Consider the following 21,519-nt stretch of genomic DNA (forward strand, 5'->3'; position numbering starts at 1 on the left):
AATAATCAGTTCAGTTTATTTTAGCTGGAGTAAGAAAATGCATGTGAGAGAGAATGGAAGGTTATTCCATGTGGGTAATCAGGCAATGGACCGATATCAGGCAGCTTCCCTCTTCGAACTAGCAGTGTCCAAGAGAAAGAAAATAATTTAAATTATTCTATCAGTTGCATTATAAAAGAGAGAAAATTAATTTTGATAATATAATCATCTCAACATATCTGAAATAGTATCATTTCAACATGTAAGCAATGTTTTAAAGTTATTAATGAAATATTTTACATTTTTTTCATTGAAGTCTTCAAAATCCAGTGTGTATTTTACACTTACCCTAATAGTAAATTTCAATTCAGACCAGCCACATGTGGCTAAGACTATCACATAGGAGTGTATAGCACTGCCCCATTAGATCTCTGTGAAATTTATTATTTTTATTTTATTTTTTTTTTAATTTTTTTTTTGAGAGGGCATCTCTCATATTTATTGATCAAATGGTTGTTAACAACAATAAAATTCAGTATAGGGGGGGTCAATGCTCAATGTACAATCATTAATCCATCTCAAGCCTAATTCTCGTCAGTCTCCAATCTTCTGAAGCATAATGAACAAGTTCTTAGATGGTGAACGAATTCTTACATAGTGAATAAATTCTTACATGGTGAACAGTACAAGGGCATTCATCACAGAAACTTTTGGTTTTGATCACGCATTATGACCTATAAACAATCAGGTCAAATATGAATATTCGTTTGATTTTTGTACTTGATTTACATGTTGATCCCACATTTCTCCCTTTATTATTATTATTATTTTTATTTTTAATAAAATGCTGAAGTGGTAGGTAGATGCAAGATAAAGGTAGAAAACATGGTTTAGTGCTGTTAGAGGGCAAATGTAGACGATCAGATGATCAGGTGTGTGCCTATGGACTAAGTATTAATCCAGGCTAGAAAAGGGCAGCAAGACATCCACGGATGCAGAAGATTTCTCTCAAAGCAGGGGGGGTGAGGTTGTGAGCCTCACCTCTGTTGATCCCCAAATTCTCACCTGATGGCCCCCCTGCGACTGTGCCTGTCTTAGGTTGTTCCTCCCTTGAGGAATCTTACCTGTCTCTGGCTAACCAGTCATCTTCCGGGGCCATACAGGGAAATGTAAAGTTGGTAAGTGAGAGAGAAGCCATATTGTTTGAAAAGGTTAGCTTTTTACTTCTTTGCAGATTTATGCCCTGTGGCTTCTATGCCCAGCACTTGTCTCGAGGTATCTTTACCACCTGGAGGAATTATGATACTCGGTAAATTCGATATGAGGCACGAATTCTATTTAAGGGTTGTAATTAGGAAGGAAGAAGAAAAGCTATAGATGTAGTATATGGAAGGAAACATGGGAGGATTGATTATTTCTTTGACATATCTTCTTGTAGAGTACCTTAAGTATGTATAGGTTTTAAACTACTAACTAATTTGCACACACATATTAACATAATAGGAATACGGTGACATAAACAAAGCAAATCTATAATTACCATCCATCTCCAGTGAAGCCAAGAAAACCATTTAGGCACCCTAGGCATTTGTGAAAATTTATCTATGATATGATGGATATTGTCCAACTGTACTTGAACAGTCTGAGAGAAATCAGACAAATTAAAGCAGCCCATTTCTGGGATCTGTGTACATCCCATATGTTCTTTTAACCATAGATAGTCTATAGTCATAAGATTTTGGAGTGCTACACCTTGCACCCCTCCCAACTCCTGGTTGAGTTCCAACAGTACAGATCCGGTCAAATTCGTTGTCTCACTGTATGCACATGCCAGCCTAGATATCTCCCTCCTCATTCCTATGGCAAGTCCAGGAGACGGTGGGCTGGATGCAGCCACAACCGCAGCATCGTCTGGATCCCTGTGGAGGCTTTTTGATGATCATCCCCCGGCACAAGTCCTCCAGAGAGTGCTGATGCCGGAAGCTCCTCCTCATATCGTATCTTAGTTCATTTTCTGGGTATCCAAGCTAGGCCTTAATCTTCTGCATAGAAACAAACAGACCCTTTGCCCACACTTTGACATGCCCTCTATACCACTGTGCAGAACTCATTGGAGGTCAGCACACAGGAACTGCTTTTTTTTTTTTTATTAAGAGAAAGGAATATTATCAGAAAAGAGTACCTCCATAGCTGATCATCTGACACCCTTTAAGTGATCAACATTAAGGATATTTAAAGCATGCGTTGATCTTTGATTTACCAATAGTTTTATCCTATCAAGGAGTAATCCCCCTTTTCTTTCTTTCTTTCTTTCTTTTTTTTTTTTTTTAATTTTTAATCTACACTTACATGAAGAATACTATGTTTACTATGCTCTCCCCTATATCAGGTCCCCCCTAACAACCACATTACGGTTACTGTCCATCAGCTTAGCAAAATGTTGTAGAGTCACTACTTGTCCTCTCTGTGTTGTGCAGCCCACCCTCCCCTTTCTCCCTCCCGGCCATGCATGCTAATCTTAATACCCCCCTTCTACTCCCCCTGCCTTATCCCTCCCTGCCCACCCATCCTCCCCAGTTTCTTTCCCTTTGGTACCTGTTAGTCCATTTTTGGGTTCTGTAATTCCACTGCTGTTTTGTTCCTTCAGTTTTTCCTTTGTTCCTATACTCCTCAGATGAGTGAAATCATTTGGTATTTCTCTTTCTCCGCTTGGCTTATTTCACTGAGCATAATACTCTCCAGCTCCATCCATGTTGCTGCGAATGGTTGGATTTTTCCACTTCTTATGGCTGAGTAGTATTCCATTGTGTATATGTACCACATCTTCTTTATCCATTCATCTACCGATGGACATTTAGGTTGCTTCCAATTCTTGGCTATTGTAAATAGTGCTGTGATAAACATAGGGGTGCATCTGTCTTTCTCAAACTTGATTGCTGCGTTCTTAGGGTAAATTCCTAGGAGTGGAATTCCTGGGTCAAATGGTAGGTCTGTTTTGAGCATTTTGATGAACCTCCATACTGCTTTCCACAATGGTTGAACTAATTTACATTCCCACCAGCAGTGTAGAGGGTTCCCCTTTCTCCACAGCCTCGCCAACATTTGTTGTTGTTTGTCTTTTGGATGGCAGCTATCCTTACTGGTGTGAGGTGATACCTCATTGTAGTTTTAATTTGCATTTCTCTGATAATTAGCGATGTGGAGCATCTTTTCATGTGTCTGTTGGCCATCTGTATTTCTTTTTTAGAGAACTGTCTGTTCAGTTCCTCTGCCCATTTTTTAATTGGGTTATTTGTTTTTTGTTTGTTGAGGCGTGTGAGCTCTTTATATATTCTGGACGTCAAGCCTTTATCGGATCTGTCATTTTCAAATATATTCTCCCATACTGTAGGGTTCCTTTTTGTTCTATTGATGGTGTCTTTCGCTGTACAGAAGCTTTTCAGCTTAATGTGGTCCCACTTGCTCATTTTTGCTGTTGTTTTCCTTGCCCGGGAGATATGTTCAAGAAGAGGTCACTCATGTTTATGTCTAAGAGGTTTTTGCCTATGTTTTTTTCCAAGAGTTTAATGGTTTCATGACTTACATTCAGGTCTTTGATCCATTTTGAGTTTACCTTTGTATATGGGGTTAGACAATGGTCCAGTTTCATTCTCCTACATGTAGCTGTCCAGTTTTGCCAGCACCATCTGTTGAAGAGACTGTCATTTTGCCACTGTATGTCCATGGCTCCTTTATCAAATATTAATTGACCATATATGTTTGGGTTAATGTCTGGAGTCTCTAATCTGTTCCACTGGTCTGTGGCTCTGTTCTTGTGCCAGTACCAAATTGTCTTGATTACTATGGCTTTGTAGTAGAGCTTGAAGTTGGGGAGTGAGATCCCCCCTACTTTATTCTTCTTTTTCAGGATTGCTTTGGCTATTCGGGGTCTTTGGTGTTTCCATATGAATTTTTGAATTATTTGTTCCAATTCATTGAAGAATGTTGCTGGTAATTTGAGAGGGATTGCATCAAATCTGTATATTGCTTTGGCCAGGATGGCCATTTTGACGATATTAATTCTTCCTAGCCAAAAGCATGGGATGAGTTTCCATTTGTCAGTGTCCTCTTTAATTTCTCTTTAGAGTGTCGTATAGTTTTCAGGGTATAGGTCTTTCACTTCCTTGGTTAGGTTTATTCCTAGGTATTTTATTCTTCTTGATGCTATTGTGAATGGAATTATTTTCCTGATTTCTCTTTCTAGTAGTTCATTGTTAGTGTATAGGAAAGCCACAGATTTCTGTGTGTTAATTTTGTATCCTGCAACTTTGCTGTATTCTGATATCAGTTCTAGTAGTTTTGGAGTGGGGTCTTTAGGGTTTTTTATGTACAGTATCATATCATCTGCAAATAGTGACAGTTTAACTTCTTCTTTACCAATCTGGATTCCTTGTATTTCTTTTTGTCTGATTGCCGTGGCTAGGACCTCCAGTACTATGTTGAATAACAGTGGGGAGAGTGGGCTTCCCTGTCTGGTTCCCGATCTCAGAGGAAATGCTTTCAGCTTCTCGCTGTTCAGTATAATGCTGGCTGTGGGTTTATCATATATGGCCTTTATTATGTTGAGGTACTTGCCCTCTATTCCCATTTTGCTGAGAGTTTTTATCATGAATGGATGTTGAATTTTGTCAAATGCTTTTTCAGCATCTATGGAGATGATCATGTGGTTTTTGTCTTTCTTTTTGTTGATGTGGTGGATGATGTTGATGGATTTTCAAATGTTGTACCATCCTTGCATCCCTGGGATGAACCCCACTTGGTCATGGTGTATGATCCTTTTGATATACTGTTGAATTCTGTTTGCTAATATTTTATTGAGTATTTTTGCATCTACATTCATCAGGGATATTGGTCTGTAATTTTCTCTTTTGGTGGGGTCTTTGCCTGGTTTTGGTATTAGGGTGATGTTGGCTTCATAGAATGAGTTTGGGAGTATTCCCTCTTCTTCTATTTTTTGGAACACTTTAAGGAGAATGGGTGTTATGTCTTCTCTGTGTGTCTGATAAAATTCCGAGGTAAATCCGTCTGGCCCCGGGGTTTTGTTCTTGGGTAGTTTTTTGATTACTGTTTCAATTTCTTTGCTCGTAAATTAATTGGTTTGTTTAACTTTTGTGTTTCTTTCTTGGTCAGTCTTGGGAGGTTGTATTTTTCTAGGAAGTTGTCCATTTCTTCTAGGTTTTCCAGTTTGTTGGCATATAGGTTTTCATAGTAGTCTTTAATAATTCTTTGTATTTCTGTGGAGTCTGTCATGATTTTTCCATTCTCATTTCTGATTATGTTGATTTGTGTTGATTCTCTTTTTCTCTTAATAAGTTGGGCCAGAGGCTTATCTATTTTGTTTATTTTCTCAAAGAACCAGCTCTTGGTTTCGTTGATTTTTGCTATTGTTTTATTCTTCTCAATTTTGTTTATTTCTTCTCTGATCTTTATTATGTCCCTCCTTCTGCTGACTTTAGGCCTCATTTGTTCTTCTTTTTCCAGTTTTGATAATTGTGATGTTAGACTATTCATTTGGGATTGTTCTTCCTTCTTCAAGTGTGCCTGGATTGCTATATACTTTCCTCTTAAGACTGTTTTTGCTGCGTCCCACAGAAGTTGGGGCTTAGTGTTGTTGTTGTCATTTGTTTCTATGTATTCCTTGATCTCTATTTTGATTTGTTCATTGATCCATTGATTATTTAGTAGCATGTTGTTAAGCCTCCATGTGTTTGTGAGCCTTTTTTTTTTCTTTGTAGAATTTATTTCTACTTTTATACCTTTGTGGTCTGAAAAATTGGTTGGTAGAATTTCAATATTTTGGAGTTTACTGAGGCTCTTTTTGTGAGGTAGTATGTGGTCTATTCTGGAGAATGTTCCATGTGCACTTGAGAAGAATGTATATCCTGTTGCTTTTGGATGTAGAGTTCTATAGATGTCTATTAGGTCCATCTGTTCTAGTGTGTTGTTCAGTGCCTGTGTGTCCTTACTTATTTTCTGCCCGGTGGATCTATCCTTTGGGGTGAGTGGTGTGTTGAAGTCTCCTAAAATGAATGCATTGCAGTCTATTTCCCTCTTTAGTTCTGTTAGTATTTGCTTCACATATGCTGGTGCTCCTGTACTGGGTGCATATATATTTAGAATGGTTATATCCTCTTGTTGGACTGAGCCCTTTATCATTATGTAGTGTCCTTCTTTATCTCTTGTTACTTTCTTTGTTTTGAAGTCTATTTTGTCTGATACTAGTACTGCAACCCCTGCTTTCTTCTCACTGTTGTTTGCCTGAAATATGTTTTTCCATCCCTTGACTTTTAGTCTATGCTTATCTTTGGGTTTAAGGTGAGTTTCTTGTAAGCAGCATATAGATGGGTCTTGCTTTTTTATCCATTCTATTACTCTATGTCTTTTGATTGGTGCATTAAGTCCATTTACATTTAGGGTGACTATTGAGAGATATGTACTTATTGCCATTGCAGGCTTTAGATTCGTGGTTACCAAAGGTTCAAGGTTAGCCTCTTTAGTATCTTACTGCCTAACTTAGCTCGCTTATTGAGCTGTTACATACACTGTCTGGAGATTCTTTTCTTCTCTCCCTTCTTATTCCTCCTCCTCCATTCTTCATATGTTGTGTGTTTTGTTCTGTGCTCTTTTTAGGGGTGCTCCCATCTAGAGCAGTCCCTGTAGGATGCCCTGTAGAGGTGGTTTGTGGGAAGCAAATTCCCTCAGCTTTTGCTTGTCTGGGAATTGTTTAATCCCACCATCATATTTAAATGATAGTCGTTCTGGATACAGTATCCTTGGTTCAAGGCCCTTCTGTTTCATTGCATTAAGTATATCATGCCATTCTCTTCTGGCCTATAGGGTTTCTGTCGAGAAGTCTGATGTTAGCCTGATGGGTTTTCATTTATTCTCTAGCTGCCTTTAAAACTCTTTCCTTGTCCTTGATCCTTGCCATTTTAATTACTATGTGTCTTGGTGTTGTCCTCCTTGGATCCTTTCTGTTGGGGGTTCTGTGTAATTCCATGGTCTGTTCGGTTATTTCCTCCCCCAGTTTGGGGAAGTTTTCAGCAATTATTTCTTCAAAGAGACTTTCTATCCCTTTTCCTCTTTCTTCTTCTTCTGGTATCCCTATAATATGAATATTATTCCTTTTGGTTTGGTCACATAGTTCTCTTAGTGTTGTTTCATTCATGGAGATCCTTTTATCTCTCTCTATGTCAGCTTCTATACGTTCCTGTTCTCTGGCTTCTATTCCTTCAATGGCCTATTGCATCTTATCCATTCTGCTTATAAATCCTTCCAGGGATTGTTTCACTTCTGTGATCTCCTTCCTGACATCTGTGATCTCCCTCTGGACTTCATCCCACTGCTCTTGCATTTTTCTCTGCATCTCATCCCATTGCTCTTGCATTTTTCTCTGCATCTCTGTCAGCATGTTCATGATTTTTATTTTGAATTCTTTTTCAGGAGGACTGGTTAGGTCTGTCTCCTTCTCAGGTGTTGTCTCTGTGATCTTTGTCTGCCTGTAGTTTTGCCTTTTCATGGTGATAGAGATAGTTTGCAGAGCTGGTACAAGTGACCGCTGGAAGAGCTTCCCTTCTTGTTGGTTTGTGGCCTTCCTCTCCCCCTTCGCAAGGTGCTGGGTTCTTGCAGGTGTGGATGTGGTCTGGATGTTGTCCTGTGTCCTGTGGTCTCTATTGTAGGAAGATTTTTCTTTGTTATATTTTCATAGCTCTGTGTGTTTTGGGGAGGAGATTTCCACTGCTTTACTCACGCCGCCATCCTGGCTCTGCCCCCCACCAAAGTTTGAGCTCTCCGTGGTGCGCCTGTCTGGCGGAGAGCCTCCTCTCGCTCCCTTCGGGTCTGGGCAGCGATTCCGTCCTCAGCCCTTCCCAGCTCTGGCCCCTGGCCCTCTGCGGATCTATTTTTATTTTTTTATTTTGGTATCATTAATCTACAAATACATGAGGAACATTATGTTTACTAGGTTCGCCCCTTCACCAAGTCCCCCCCACAACCCCCATTACAGTCACTGTCCATCAGCTTAGTAAGATGCTGTAGAATCACTACTTGTCTTCTCTGTGTTGCACAGCCCTCCCCATGCCCCCCCTCCACTATACATGCTAATCATAATGTCCCCTTTCTCCCCCCACCTTATCCTTCCCTTCCCACCCATCCTTCCCAGTCCCTTTCCCTTTGGTAACTGTTAGTCCATTCTTGGGTTCTGTGATTCTGCTGCTGTTTTGTTCCTTTATTTTTTTCTTTGTTCTTATACTCCACAGATGAGTGAAATCATTTGGTACTTGTCTTTCTCTGCCTGGCTTATTTCACTGAGCATAATACCTTCTAGCTTCATCCATGGTGTGCAAATGGTAGGATTTGTTTTCTTCTTATGGCTGAATAATATTCCATTGTGTATATGTACCACATCTTCTTTATCCATTCATCTACTGATGGACACTTAGGTTGCTTCTGTTTCTTGGCTATTGTAAATAGTGCTGCAATAAACATAGGGGTGCACCTGTCTTTTTCAAACTGGAGTGCTGCATTCTTAGGGTAAACCTAGAAGTGGAATTCCTGGGTCAAATGGTATTTCTATTTTGAGCTTTTTGAGAAACCTCCATACTGCTTTCCACAATGGTTGAACTAATTTACATTCCCACCAGCAGTGTAGGAGGGTTCCCCTTTCTCCACATCCTCACCAGCATGTGTTGTTGCTTGTCTTTTGGATGGTGGCGATCCTTACTGGTATGAGGTGATATCTCATTGTGGTTTTATTTTGCATTTCTCTGATGACTAACGATGTGGAGCATCTTTTCATGTGTCTGTTGGCCATCTGAATTTCTTCTTTGGAGAAGTATCTATTCAGCTCCTCTGCCCATTTTTTAATTGGATTATTTGCTTTTTGTTTGTTGAGGTGCATGAGCTCTTTATACATTTTGGATGTCAACCCTTTATCAGATCTGTCATTTATGAATATATTCTCCCACACTATAGGATGACTTTTTGTTCTATTGATGGTGTCCTTTGCTGTACAGAACCTTTTCAGCTTGATATAGTCCCACTTGTTCATTTTTGCTTTGGTTTCCCTTGCCCGGGGAGATATGTTCATGAAGAAGTCGCTCATGTTTATGTCCAAGAGATTTTTGCTTTTTCTAAGAGTTTTATGGTTTCATGACTTACATTCAGGTCTTTGATCCATTTCGAATTTACTTTTGCGTATGGGGTTAGACAGTGATCCAGTTTCATTCTCTTAACATGTGAAATTTTATGATACTTTTTTTGCTTATAAGGGTAGTGCATGCTTGTGTTTGTCTAAAATTATTTCATAATATTTCAAGGTTTTTCCCCCCTGTAACTGCAAAACTATGAAGAAGAAATTTTAGAGGAAAATGTTTGCAAAGAGCCTCTAACTGTTCCACTTACCAAAATGCTTAAGTGAGGAAGTTTCATGCAAAAAGTTTTGGCTTAAATGTCAGTCATAGGTGATGCTCTAGAATGGCTACTGGGTGGGCATGAAGCCTACACTGAACACTTCAGAGTTCTGTGACTTCAAACTGGAAGTCATGTTAAAAGCCCAGAAAATGGCTTTAGAAAAGGAGTTAAAATGTTCATTGCAAGATGTTCCTATAGAATCACAAGTAGACCCAGGCCCAAGCACCAAAGATGCTGACATTGTATGGCAAAAAATGAAAAACGGAAGAAAAAACTTAAGAAGAAGTGACCACCCTGTGATCTATTGTTGCTTGTTGGCATAATGTAAGACTTAAGGTTTCAAGATGCTTTGGTTAAATTTTGGTACTTTTATTAGACTGTACTATGGGTCCATTTCTTCAGAGTGCTAATTCAGTGACTCTTGGAGGAAATAGAAATAAGGTTTGCACCTTACTTTTCTATAAGATGTTTGAATATCATTTAATATTGGAAAGTCATTATTATCTGAGTTCATTAAATAGGCTGTAAAGAAGCTCGCTTATGAGTTTTCCCATTAATAGGCAGGTGTACAGTTATACCCAAAGTTTAGCATCATTAAAAGATTTGTTGAACACCTGCTGTTTAATGGGCTCTGTGCTGGTCTTCACATCCAGAAGGATAAGAACCTAATCCATGGTCTTTAGGCCATAGCCTTTGAGTCATTTTTCTAAGAGTGGATGATACAATGTACTAAGCCAGGTTGACTGTCATCAACAGTATTCATATGAAAGTCAGTCAACTAGAGTTAAAAGTGTAGGAAGAGAATGTTTTTCCTCCTGTTTGGAGCAAACTAGCCCACAGTGAAATTGAACCCATGCTTTTCACTAATTGGTACCTTTTCCTAAAGGAAAATGTGTGGTTGCTCACTTCTGACAGTTCCTGCTGACCGTGGGTATAAGTGTGCAGGTCACACAGACAGCAGCCTGTCAGTTTGGGAGGAACCCTGTAAGTCTTCTGTCTAGAGTGCCACTTTGAAACAAATAAGATTTTTCTTAATACTCAAATGGGTGATGACATGCCTCCTTTGGTTTGAGGAAATACTAGTTGCTAGTAGGCTTCCTCTAATGTTAACTTCTGTTTGCAGTTCCAAGATGAAGCAAAGGTTGAGTCAGACATCCCCACTTTTCTTCTTCTTGTTCTTCCTATAGCCTGTCAGCTGCCTTACAGGGGTTCTGTGCCATGCAGTAACCTGAACAACCTGTCTTTCTTTTAGGTGAAGAGAAAGACTATACCATATGGCTGGCTCACTCCACAGATCCTGGAGATTATGGAGATGGCTGCATTTTAGGCTATAAAGAACAGTACCTACGGCTACGCAAGTCATCTGTCTGTCAGAATGGTCGGGACTATGTTGTGACCAAGCAGCCATCCGTCTGTCTCTGCTCCCTGGAGGACTTCCTCTGGTATCAGCATCTCTCAGATCTCTGTCAGCCCCTTCCCCATGCTGGTGGAGGGGAAAGACAGTTGTCTTGTAGGGCTGAAAAATATTTAAATCCTTTTCTTCCCCAGGAGTGGAGAACTGCTTCTTATTAAGAAAATTGAGGCACAGAGGAAGGGAACCAATGTTGTTAATCATTGGACAGTTACAGTTATCCTATCAGACAGTTATTTATGGGATGGGCCCAGCAACAACCGCCAGAAATCCTGATTTGGCTGCAGTGAGAGAGAGAGGAGGATAAGGAAGAAGAGAACTTTAAAAAATAGATAGAAGGTGATAGGACAAAAATACCAAGAAAAGTGGTACAGGAGCTGAGAGGAAATTGGACTTTAGTAAATAGCCTGACAGCCCAAGTTCAGCAGGTAAGGAACTAGGTTTGGGGTGATCTGCAAGACAGAAGGACAGAAGGCTGAGAGTGTGACAGGAGGTGACATCATATATTTATGGTCCACATATCCCATCAAGGTGGGCTCCCTGGAGTTCAGGGCCATTCCAGTTTAAGGATTAGTTACTTGGCTGGCATCAAGTTAGTTGATTTTGCAAGGGCAAGGGAGTCACTGGTGGCCTGAGCAAGGTAACGCCAGGCAAGTGAGAGGAAATTCACATCACATGTAGTAATCTTGTGGAACCTGTTACTTGCAAAAGATGATGGCAGGAGATAAAAGTAGATACCAAAGGATTTTGAAAAGAAGGCAGGCAGATAACAGTCATGTCCTCCCACATCACACTCTCTTGAGCTGCAGGTGACAGAGAATACAAGACTGAGCAAACCCCAAGTCTAACCCAGTGCGGTTGCTCTTGTGTGGCTCTCATCTGTTTATGGAAACGCCAGCAGTCCTGCCTTCTCTGATTCCCCAGGAAAAGTATCAGGTCACTTTGGTGTCACAGTGAGGCTAGAGCTTGTTGATACTGTACAACCCTTATGGGCTCATTTCCATCCTTGGCTGCACACAAACTAGACTCTTAATTACCTGAGCTTCTCAAAACATGTTGTGCTACTTCAGAGCTGCATGCCGTTGCACAGGCTGCTTCCTCTGCCCTGACAGTCTTTCCACAGTCCCTGCCTGATGCTCTCAAGCCTAGTGAATTCCTATTTGGCCTTTAATACTTAGCTCAGATATCACCTCTTTAAAGCGTCCTCCAGTTTTGGCTATTGTAAATAGTGCTGACATTCCCCACCTAGGCTCCTGCAGTACCTCTTTTACAGTATGTTGTGTGTTTTCATTCCTGTGCCTTGGCTTGGTTCCACCATTAAACCCTGGACTTGCTGAGGACATGTTATATTTGATAATCGTGTGGTAGCAATGATAGTAGCTGATGTTTATTGTGCACAAATCAGTATGAAACACTGTCCTAAGCAATTTATACTTAACTTCAGCAGCCCTGTGAATTAGGTACTGTTGTCATTTGCATGTCACAGAGGGAGAAATGAAGGTATAGAGAGGTTATGACTGATTCTCCCGTAGTCACTCAGCCAGGAGGTAGTATAGCTGGGATGTGAACCTGCTGCCAGTTAGCTCAGTAGCCCACACACCATACCTCATATGCTTGAGAAACACGTACTTTGAGAGTAGGAAGGTTACTTTCCTTGAAATTTTGGACCAAATGCTTAAAATTTTTACCAGAAGTTACCCCCTGCTATTGGAAGGTAGTGTCTTCTGCATCTTTTGTTCTCCCTACCCTCTCCCTTAAATATTTTCAGAAAATATTTAAGCACAAGCATCATCTGTACAGTCCCCAAGTACTCCCTGAATATCTGCTGTGCACAAGGTAGCACACAGTGATAATGGAGAGTTTGTTATAGAATCTCCTGGTAAGATGCACGTAATTATATTGTGAAATAGAAAGTAAAGTGCCTTGGGGATTTAGAGAAAGGAGAGACTGGTCCATCTACAGCTGAAAGCAGGTGGCTCAAAGAAGGCTTTGTTGAGGAGGTGACATTTGCACTGAGCCCTGGTGAGCCTTAGGACTTGGCCATGTGTATGTAGGAAGAAGCAGATCATTAAAGCCAATGGACTGGTATGAACGTAGCCACCCAACAGTGTGGATAGGAAGGATGTGCTAGAAGATAGGTCCTGAGGGGAAGTCACAGACGTCACAATAAAGACATGAGTTAGGTTCAGATAGGGGTGCTCAGGTTGAATTTTCAACTTAGATGATAGAAAGGAAGGTGGTGTCATGGTCAAACAGAAGAAGATGATAGGAGAGGCTGTCATAAGGGAGACAACATGAGTTTTTAATGTTTTATTTATTTGAGGTTCTGTCAGCAGATTTAGGTGGTGATGTCCAGCAGGTATTTGGAAATCTAAGATAAGAGTTTAAAAGAAAAGACCTAGAAGTTTTCATTCAAACCAATAGTTCAGCTCACCAAGGGGGCATTTATGGGTTAGGAAGAGAGCAGAGCAAGCAGTGATTAGAGAAACAGAGCAGTGTAGCTTTGCAGCGTCAAGGTGGATAGGAGTGGGACAGTGTGCTACCTACCACCGACCAGGTGGACAGGCTGCACTGGGTTGGGTTGCCTGTAAGCTCTGGTGCCACTGACACATTTTCAAGGTTGCAAAGGGGGTTGAAGCCAGAGTGCACAAAATAAAAAGTAAATGAGTAAAATAGAACAAGTAAAAAATACTCAGAAATTTGGTCAGTAAGGAGAGAAGGGTGAATGAAGAGGACAAGTGTAGGCTGAGGAGAAGCTGCCAGGTGAGTGGGACTGCAGTCATCCCCTTCCTGGGCCTGAGCTGTCTAGCCCTGAGTCCTGAGTCCACTGCAAGCTATTTTTTGCCCCCAGTTAAGCCCCCTCCATGTCTGGATGGAGTCAAAATGGGTTACATAAGCCAATGATAGGTTCATATACTGAAAACTTTTTTGTTGGGGGAAAAAATGGGCCTTCTTTACAGATGTCTCAGGCCTTCCTGACACACTCCCTGGCAACTCAAGACTGGAACATCAACCACCCACTTCCCCACCTAACACCCTCATTGCTAAGCACTCTCCATCTTTCAGCAACTTTGAAAGAGCATTTATTTGCTTACTCTTGCAGTGATTTTGGCTACTTCCGTCCAGAAAATGACTCCAAGTGTGTGGAGCAACCAGAGCTGAAGGGCCATGACCTAGAGTTTTGTCTGCATGGAAGAGAAGAGCACCTGACGACGAGTGGGTGAGGTGACCCCCGTGCTGACGGATGAGTTGCTGCTGTCCCAAGGGAGTGCTGCCTCTGCACAGAAACCTGACAGCATGGGAGGACACGCGGGAGAGAGACCGCCTGCTAGGGCACTCCGTGATGGTGCAGGTGTTCTCTCATCTGCTGGGTTGGACATGGTAGCCACAGTCCTCCAGCAGCTGTTGACACTAGTGTGACCAAGTAGCCAAATTAATTTAATTTAATTACATATAAATAGCCACCACGTGAGACAGTGCTGCTCTAGAGGAGCCTCATTGCTTCCCTCGCATGATAAATGCTTGCCCTCTGCTGTTTTTTGTACCACATATTTACATGCTTTCCTGGGGTCACAGTTCTTTGGCACACTGTCTTAAGGCAGAAAGGTGGGCATATGCCTACAGAGAGGCCAGGGATGCTTGGTCTGTTCAAGGCCGAAAACTGCAAAACATCCCCAAAACGTCTTTACGGATTCTCCACTCCCCTCCCCCATCCCCGCCTGAAAGGTGGTGTAAGGATGAGAAACTTCTCTATAGTTTTTCAAATCTTGTTTTCAGGAAATAGGCCAGAATCCAGAAATATATCCTTGTATTCTGTTAACAAATTTTCTCTGCCTTTCAGGTACCGGAAAATTCCAGGAGACAGATGCAAAGGCGGCGTGAATCCAGTTCGAGAAGTTAAAGACTTGAAAAAGAAATGCACAAGCAACTTTTTGAGTCCAGAAAAACAGGTACGTTAAAGTAGATGTGGTTTAGGAACAAGTAGGGTTTCATATTCTTCCAGGAATAATTAAAGTTACAGCATCAGGAATTTTATTCTTGAATACAAGGTGGCCAAACTACTTCTGTGAGGCATCCCTTTGTACAGGAAGCTGGTAGGATGAAGGGTGGGTCACAAAGCCCAATGGTAAAGCTCATTTACTGGAACCTTTTTTGGGGGGAGTAAGGATGGTATTCAGTAAAGTTGTTCCAGAACTTAGAAGTGTGGACTTGAGGAAATTTCTGAGGCTCCAAATCATATAGGAAAAAGACTCAAGAAGTTTGGCCATAACAGGCTGGAATGTTGTCTGTGTGGAAGAGAAGAGCACTGGACCATAGTTAGGGTGGACCTGTGCAGAGCCCTGCTAGTTATTTTCAGAAAGAAAAGAACTGAACTATGGTAATACTGGGCTGGTTTTCATTAAGAATCAAGTTACGGGGCTGATTACAGACCTGTAGTACTGACCTATGTGCCTGGGAGTTTGGGGGGATAGTAAAGAGGAAACCTCTTGATAAGGAGGCACTGGACCAGCAGTGTCACTTGGGGCAATCACCTGTGGGCCCCACTGCCTAATTTGTAAAAGGAGAGGTGAACAGTCTGCAGTTCCCTCCTCTCTAATCTGCCAAGCTGTGAGGGCCTGACAAGGGGTGGGACTAAGAAGGCAGAGAGAGAGGAATGTTGTATGGGTGTGTGTACTTGTCAGGGGGCAAGTGCCTCCTCCCCTGCACCCCCGCCCTGCACTCCTGGCAGCTGTCCTCAGAGTGTTTGTGTGTGTGTGATTGCACAGGACTTCCGCCCACAGGGACACAACTTGTCCCAGAATCCAGCTCCGCCTCCTCTTGGATACATTGAAAACACACACTCCCTATCTCCCACCCAGAAGCAGGTAGGTCACACTCAAACAATGATATGAAAGTCTTATTTGTAAAAACTTACCAAAAATTAAGTAAAACAATAAATCTTGGTGTCATGTGATGGCCTGCCTGAAATAGCATTGGCACAGCTTCTTCCCAGGTAATGGCCATGCTCTAGAGTCATTCAGCCCACTATTATCACAGTCTTCCTCTCCTTAAAGACTCCAAGACTTATGAACAGTGGTAGTGGGGAACAGGCACAACTACCATTTGATCTAGACAGTTGCTAAGGCTTCCAGTGTAACTTTGACATTGAAGCCACTGGGTTTGCACCATTCTGACAGCTTCAAAGCAGTTGAAGCTCTGATTGCCCTCTCCCAGCTGTGACATTCTCCTGGTAGCATTGAGATGGTTCATCTTGGGGGATGGGAAAAGTATCATCATTAAGTGCCTAGAGAATGCAGATCATTCACAGGGAAATGAGGGGAATAAGCAGCTTCTTGAATTCAGTCCTAGAGTATATATGCCCCAATTTTTTGTGTTTGTGTTTTAATTTATGAAGAATTCCAAGTCAAATTCTGTTCCAATTATCCTGGCCACTGTGGGATTGATGCTGGTTACAGTCGTAGCAGGAGTGCTTATTGTGAAGAAATACGTCTGTGGTGGAAGGTAAGGAACATGGAAGTCAATCAGAGGTACTGAATTCAAACCAGAAAGTCTGCCAAGGGCACATGGTTGAATTGGTCCTGGGAAATAAAGTAGCTAGTTGAAGTGATATTCCTGAAACGTCAGGCCCAAATCTTCTCAGATCTTATACTTTGCATATGGCAGCTAAGGGCTGTGCTTCGTACATGTGTGATTCATTCTGTGAGTTTATAAAACTTGGGAAATGCACAGCTCTATAAGGAGGGCACCCATCCCCACCACATGCAGGCTGACAGAAGTTTCCATCCACAGGTTCCTGGTGCACCGATATTCCGTGCTACAGCAGCACGCAGAGGCCAATGGCGTGGATAGTGGAGATGGTCTGCACACAGCCTCTCACACTAATAAAAGTGGTTATCATGACGACTCAGATGAGGTGAGACTATTTCTTCTTGAGGGCTGACCCAGAAGTACAAAAAGAAGAGTGATTCTTTTCCTATTCTTGGTCAAGTGTGACTGAGGCACAGGAGGCTAGAAGCTAAGAGCAGCAGCTGAGTGACTATATGGCTTGGCTAGCCCAGAAACTAGGGAATTGCTTTCAAAATAGAAATTCTTTATCTGTAAGTAATATGGTCTGTGTCTTTTCAGGACCTCTTGGAATAGCTACTCCAGGGAGCTGGGACTGAGCATGGATGATGGAACTGCCATACCTCTTACACTCCCTGTGGCTCCAACTTGGGGAAATAAATTTCCCGCTGCAAGGGACCCAGCTCTGTTTCCACTGCTTCCATCAAAGCCAAAAGGACCTACACAAAAGAAATGTGAGGGTGGGGTGGGGAACTCTAGACACTCTTAACAATTTTCTCTGAAAAGAGAGGATATTTAAATTCTTTAACTTTTAATTTCAAGTTATGTCTTTTTGCAAAGTATGGGCTCTTTTTGTTTGGGTTTTTTTTTTTTAAGGGAGCTGAAATGGAATTTGAAAAGAACTCTGTAACTGCACTGCTGCATGTTTTGCATGGCGCCTGCCTCAGGGCATCTGCCACCCCAGCATCAGCTCCCACACGTGCTTGCTGCTGCCCCCGGGCTCTGCTGGCAGCAGGCAAGGCTGCAGGGGTGAATGGAGAGGCTGCAGTGGCTGGCACAACCGGGCAGCCTCTCTCTGGAGGCAGCTCTGCTCCCAGAGCAGTGCATGTGAGCTCCTCACACAGATCTCTGCTTTTGTTTTGTTCTGTTTCAGGGGCCCATAGACCACAGTGATTTTTCTTTTCCCCTGTTTAATTAGACAATACCCTTGTTGATTGCCCTTTGGCACTGACTTAACCGTGGGCTTCCAAGACACTAAACCAGGAAAACTTAATGGGCAACATTTTTAACTTGAGGCAGGAAGAAGGGAGCATTAGAGAATTTAAAAGATTTAGCACCTATTAAGGAGAAATTCATGCTTCTGAGGTCTTTCAAGCCATGCTTTGTGTGTGTGCCAGTGTACTTGCTCAAGGACAGGGTTCAGGCTTGCCCCGGGTATCTGCCCGGGCTGAGTGGCCTCTTCACTAGAGCTGAGGGTGCAGCCCCTGAGACAGAGCATCACCGTCGCCCTTGTCCCCGTCTGCCTGTTGTATGAAGCACTGGTGAATCACTAGAATGGCTGCTTACCTGCTGCTGCTTAGGTTGCTGTTGTACATGGAGCCGGGATTAGTCATGTTTCAGATTTATAGGCTGTTTTTTAAAAATCAGAATTTTATTACCAGGTTCTCCGCCTCACCCTTTTCCCCAGCTTTGCCAAGTAGTTTGTTGGCATGAAACTTTTGGCTGTGAAAAAGTGAAAATGTACTTCCAATATAGATCATGTTTTGTGTGATATATTAAGTTCATATTTTAAGTTTAAGAAGTTTTCCATTTGACATTTTTTTCAAATTAAATAAATTATAGAATGTAGTGAGATGGACTTTGGGGTGACCATATAGTAATGGAAAGCTGCGATAATTAGTTTTACTACAGCTTGAATATTTGCTAACATTAATACAGTATGTTTTCAGTCAGCATACCTAACTGTGCTGGTCACAGTGTCTCCCATTAAGTATGATTGGGACACTCTCTGGTAACTTCCATTTAGCCAGCTGCTAGTCCATTTTGTGGCTAGAAAATCAGTAAAAAGTTATCATGCCAAATTAACTTTTGTCAGAATGAGCAGCAAGCAGATGGCTAAATTCTTTTCTCACCAGAATGGATCAACAACAGCAGGGAAAGTGGGGGAGGGAGTAAATGGAGAATTTTAGGAACTTTGAAACTACAGTAAAATTAAATGAGTCAGGGAGCTTCAGTTAGAAAATAAAGTTCGAGCAGTTTTTGTTAAGAGAATATTTGTTAGAGAGCACTGGTCTTTTAGGTAAAGCTCATTTTGTGTGATTTTGTAAATAATTCCAAAGATAAATCAGCTCACAAATAATAGAGTGTCAGGTCTTGTCCTGGACACCCTTACCTCCTGTCCAAAGTGAATTTGGTACCCAGAAAAGACCTAGTTACACCATACACCTTTTTTACCAGCAAATACCCACTGGGATACATGGGCTGATACATGGTAATTCTCTGGTTAGTTTTAAGATGTAGGAAAGTTAATATTCTTCTCTAACCATATAAGATACAGGGCTCTTCGCTTATAATGGTATCTGGGATTTCTGTAGAACTTGACAATTTTCAGAGCACTTTCACTTACATTATGTCATTTGAGCTTCACAACATTCTTGTGAAAGTCTAAAGGGGTTATAAATCCCCATTTTTTTAGGAGATGGAGCAGAGGTACAAAAATTGAGTAAATTGTCCAGGGTGTCTCTGTATGTTACAAGAATGCCAGTTGATTGTCTTCAGAACTTAAATATTTTTATGCATGCAAGTGCTGAATATTTGGAACAGGGCTTCCTTCTTGCAGGTGACTTGCTTTTCTTTAGGGTAGGAATCAGTGGCATTTCTGTCACAGCAGTATTTTTAGCGTCTTTTGCCACCTTGGTAAACAGGAAATTTTATTCTTCTGTTTCTCATGGCTGAAAACAAGAGTAATGGTAGTTTTGAATATGTGTTTTAGAAACTGCCCCTCACCTCTTTGAGGGTCACTGTGCAAGAGTGCAGGAATGGAATCTCCATCGGTGAATCTCCCTTCCGTGTCCTTGTTTTCCCATCCCTGGCTGGCAAGCTAGCTAGCTCAGCTGTTTTGAGGACTGCTAAGAAACCTGGTTCATTCCCTTTATTGGCTAGTTAATTTCTACATCAGCCTGCTTATTCACAACTGTATGCCCTCAGAGTAAAACAGCTTAAATCCATGATAGTTTCTAAGAAAAAAGATCTCTAATTTGTTTCACTGAGGTTAGAGGCATTATCTTTGAAAGTAAAGCATAGTATATCACTGTGTAAAGTCTCAGGCTTGATGCAAGTAGAAGAGATTATTTCTGGAGTTTCAGCAGTAGGACTTAGCGTGGTATTTTATAGGTTGGACATATCAGACTGTCCACAGTGGTATGAACTATTAAATCCAGGTGGAGAACTCCCCATCCTTCCTGCTCTGTAGATAAGAGTCTTGGATCTAAAGGGTCTTTTTAGTGAGACCAGAGACCAGGGATGCATACACCTTGGCTGTTAATTGAATGGGAACACCACTTAGAAGAATAAGTATTTGGAGGGCTGTGGCAGTTCTAGGCTGGACTCAGGAGATTCAATAGATTTGCTATAACTGAAACTTAGAATTTGCCCTCTGCTTTGAATAGGCTTTCAATATGTGTCTCTCTCACTCTTAGGTTTGCCTCTGGGCCTCTCCATGCCCAAGCTGGCCTTTCATCCCTCACAGATTAGTAATGTGCTGACCACCTCCGGTCAATGCATTTGGTTCTTTAAACCACAGCTGGTTCTTTTCATGACCTTCATCACGATAACAGGATACAAAGGAGTGTGGGGCTGTCCACACCCACCCCAGGTGGCAGGCTGGCCTGGCTTCAGTCATTTATTTTCCAGACAATTCACACAGGTAGACAGATTCTCTCTGTCCTTTTAGGAGAGCTCTAAAGACCCCTTGCCCTGATACGCAGTGGCTACAGTGTCATCCTGCTCATTGCTGACACAACCCTTAACCACATGTGAAACCTGCATACTTGCAACTGCTAAACAGGAGAGATCCACTTTCTAACGTTGCTATTACCTTCTCTTAAGCAGAAAAACAACATGGACTTAAATGTCCTTTGAACAAAACCAAAGTTTAAGATTGGCTGCCTGATGGAGTGAAGGGCACTCAGCAGGTGCTGGAATTTCTATTGCATCAGCCGCTGACTGTCCAGCTCAGCAGCTCTGGGAGCCCAGTCCTGCCCCAGCAGAGCCTGGTCTGGCCTCATGGAGAAAAACTGAAAGAGCAGGAGCATGTTCATTTCTTGGCTGTCGCACTAGAACAGTAAGAATCAGAACATTAATTTGAAATTGTCTTCAGTAACTTGCCAAATGAATTTTTTCACACCAGTACATTCTTAAGCACCCTTGTTTATATGGAATAACATGAACTAATCTGTACCTTTATTATATATATGTGTGTGTACATATATACATATATAAACTGTATAGTATAGTACATGTTAATGATTTGTTGATATGTCCCAAATCTTTAATGCAGTTCTCATCCTCCGCATGACCTCAGTTTGACGTGAATGATCCCTGATGATTCTGCCCACCTCCTGTGTTTAGACATCTAGGGAGGGAGGGTTTTGGTCATGCCCTCATCATACTTGTGCACAGAAATGCTCAGGGTCCCTGTGTGCCTGTTGTTCTACCCTCTCTTGTCTCTTGTTACCTTTCCTAGCATGTGGTCCCTCCCTGTTCTATAACTTCTCTGTCCCCTCCCCAAGCTGTGGTACAGCTGCATTCTTACTGAAGTGTAAAGCAGTATTAAGATCACTACTGCATGTGCGCCAAAAACCCAAGTTTTGCTATTCCATTTAAACAAAAAATTGCATGTGAGGTGGGATAATCAATCAAGTTTCAGTGACCCATATCAGGAACACAACAAAGCCAGACCCCATAATAAAATTCCACAAAATGGAAATGGGAAAACTCAAATTTCTTTAGCATTCTGTAAATAAATCTGGATGTGTTTAACTTTGTACTGGTAATTTTCTGTATATTTGCAATATTTGGGTTAGAAATAAAACAGACTAAACTTTGTTACCAGA

General features: G+C 41.6%; 1 protein-coding gene across 4 annotated transcripts in view; it reads left to right on the forward strand.

The window, feature by feature from the left end:
• The window catches only part of SORT1 (sortilin 1), an 82,867-nt gene extending 61,348 nt beyond the window's left edge, over positions 1 to 21,519 (forward strand). For 2 of the 4 annotated variants that reach the window (XM_073234446.1, XM_073234447.1), the window contains exons 15-21: positions 10,682 to 10,871; positions 13,944 to 14,060; positions 14,682 to 14,790; positions 15,607 to 15,705; positions 16,236 to 16,342; positions 16,631 to 16,754; positions 16,967 to 21,519. In XM_073234446.1, the coding sequence (XP_073090547.1) occupies positions 10,682 to 10,871; positions 13,944 to 14,060; positions 14,682 to 14,790; positions 15,607 to 15,705; positions 16,236 to 16,342; positions 16,631 to 16,754; positions 16,967 to 16,981 (761 nt within the window). In that variant the 3' untranslated portion in view covers positions 16,982 to 21,519. The remainder of the gene's footprint in view (positions 1 to 10,681; positions 10,872 to 13,943; positions 14,061 to 14,681; positions 14,791 to 15,606; positions 15,706 to 16,235; positions 16,343 to 16,630; positions 16,755 to 16,966) is intronic. The other 2 variants (XM_037001557.2, XM_073234448.1) reach the window with 1 other exon arrangement.

The sequence above is a fragment of the Manis javanica genome, chromosome 4 (assembly GCF_040802235.1).
Source record: "Manis javanica isolate MJ-LG chromosome 4, MJ_LKY, whole genome shotgun sequence".
Classification (NCBI taxonomy): Eukaryota; Metazoa; Chordata; class Mammalia; order Pholidota; family Manidae; genus Manis; species Manis javanica.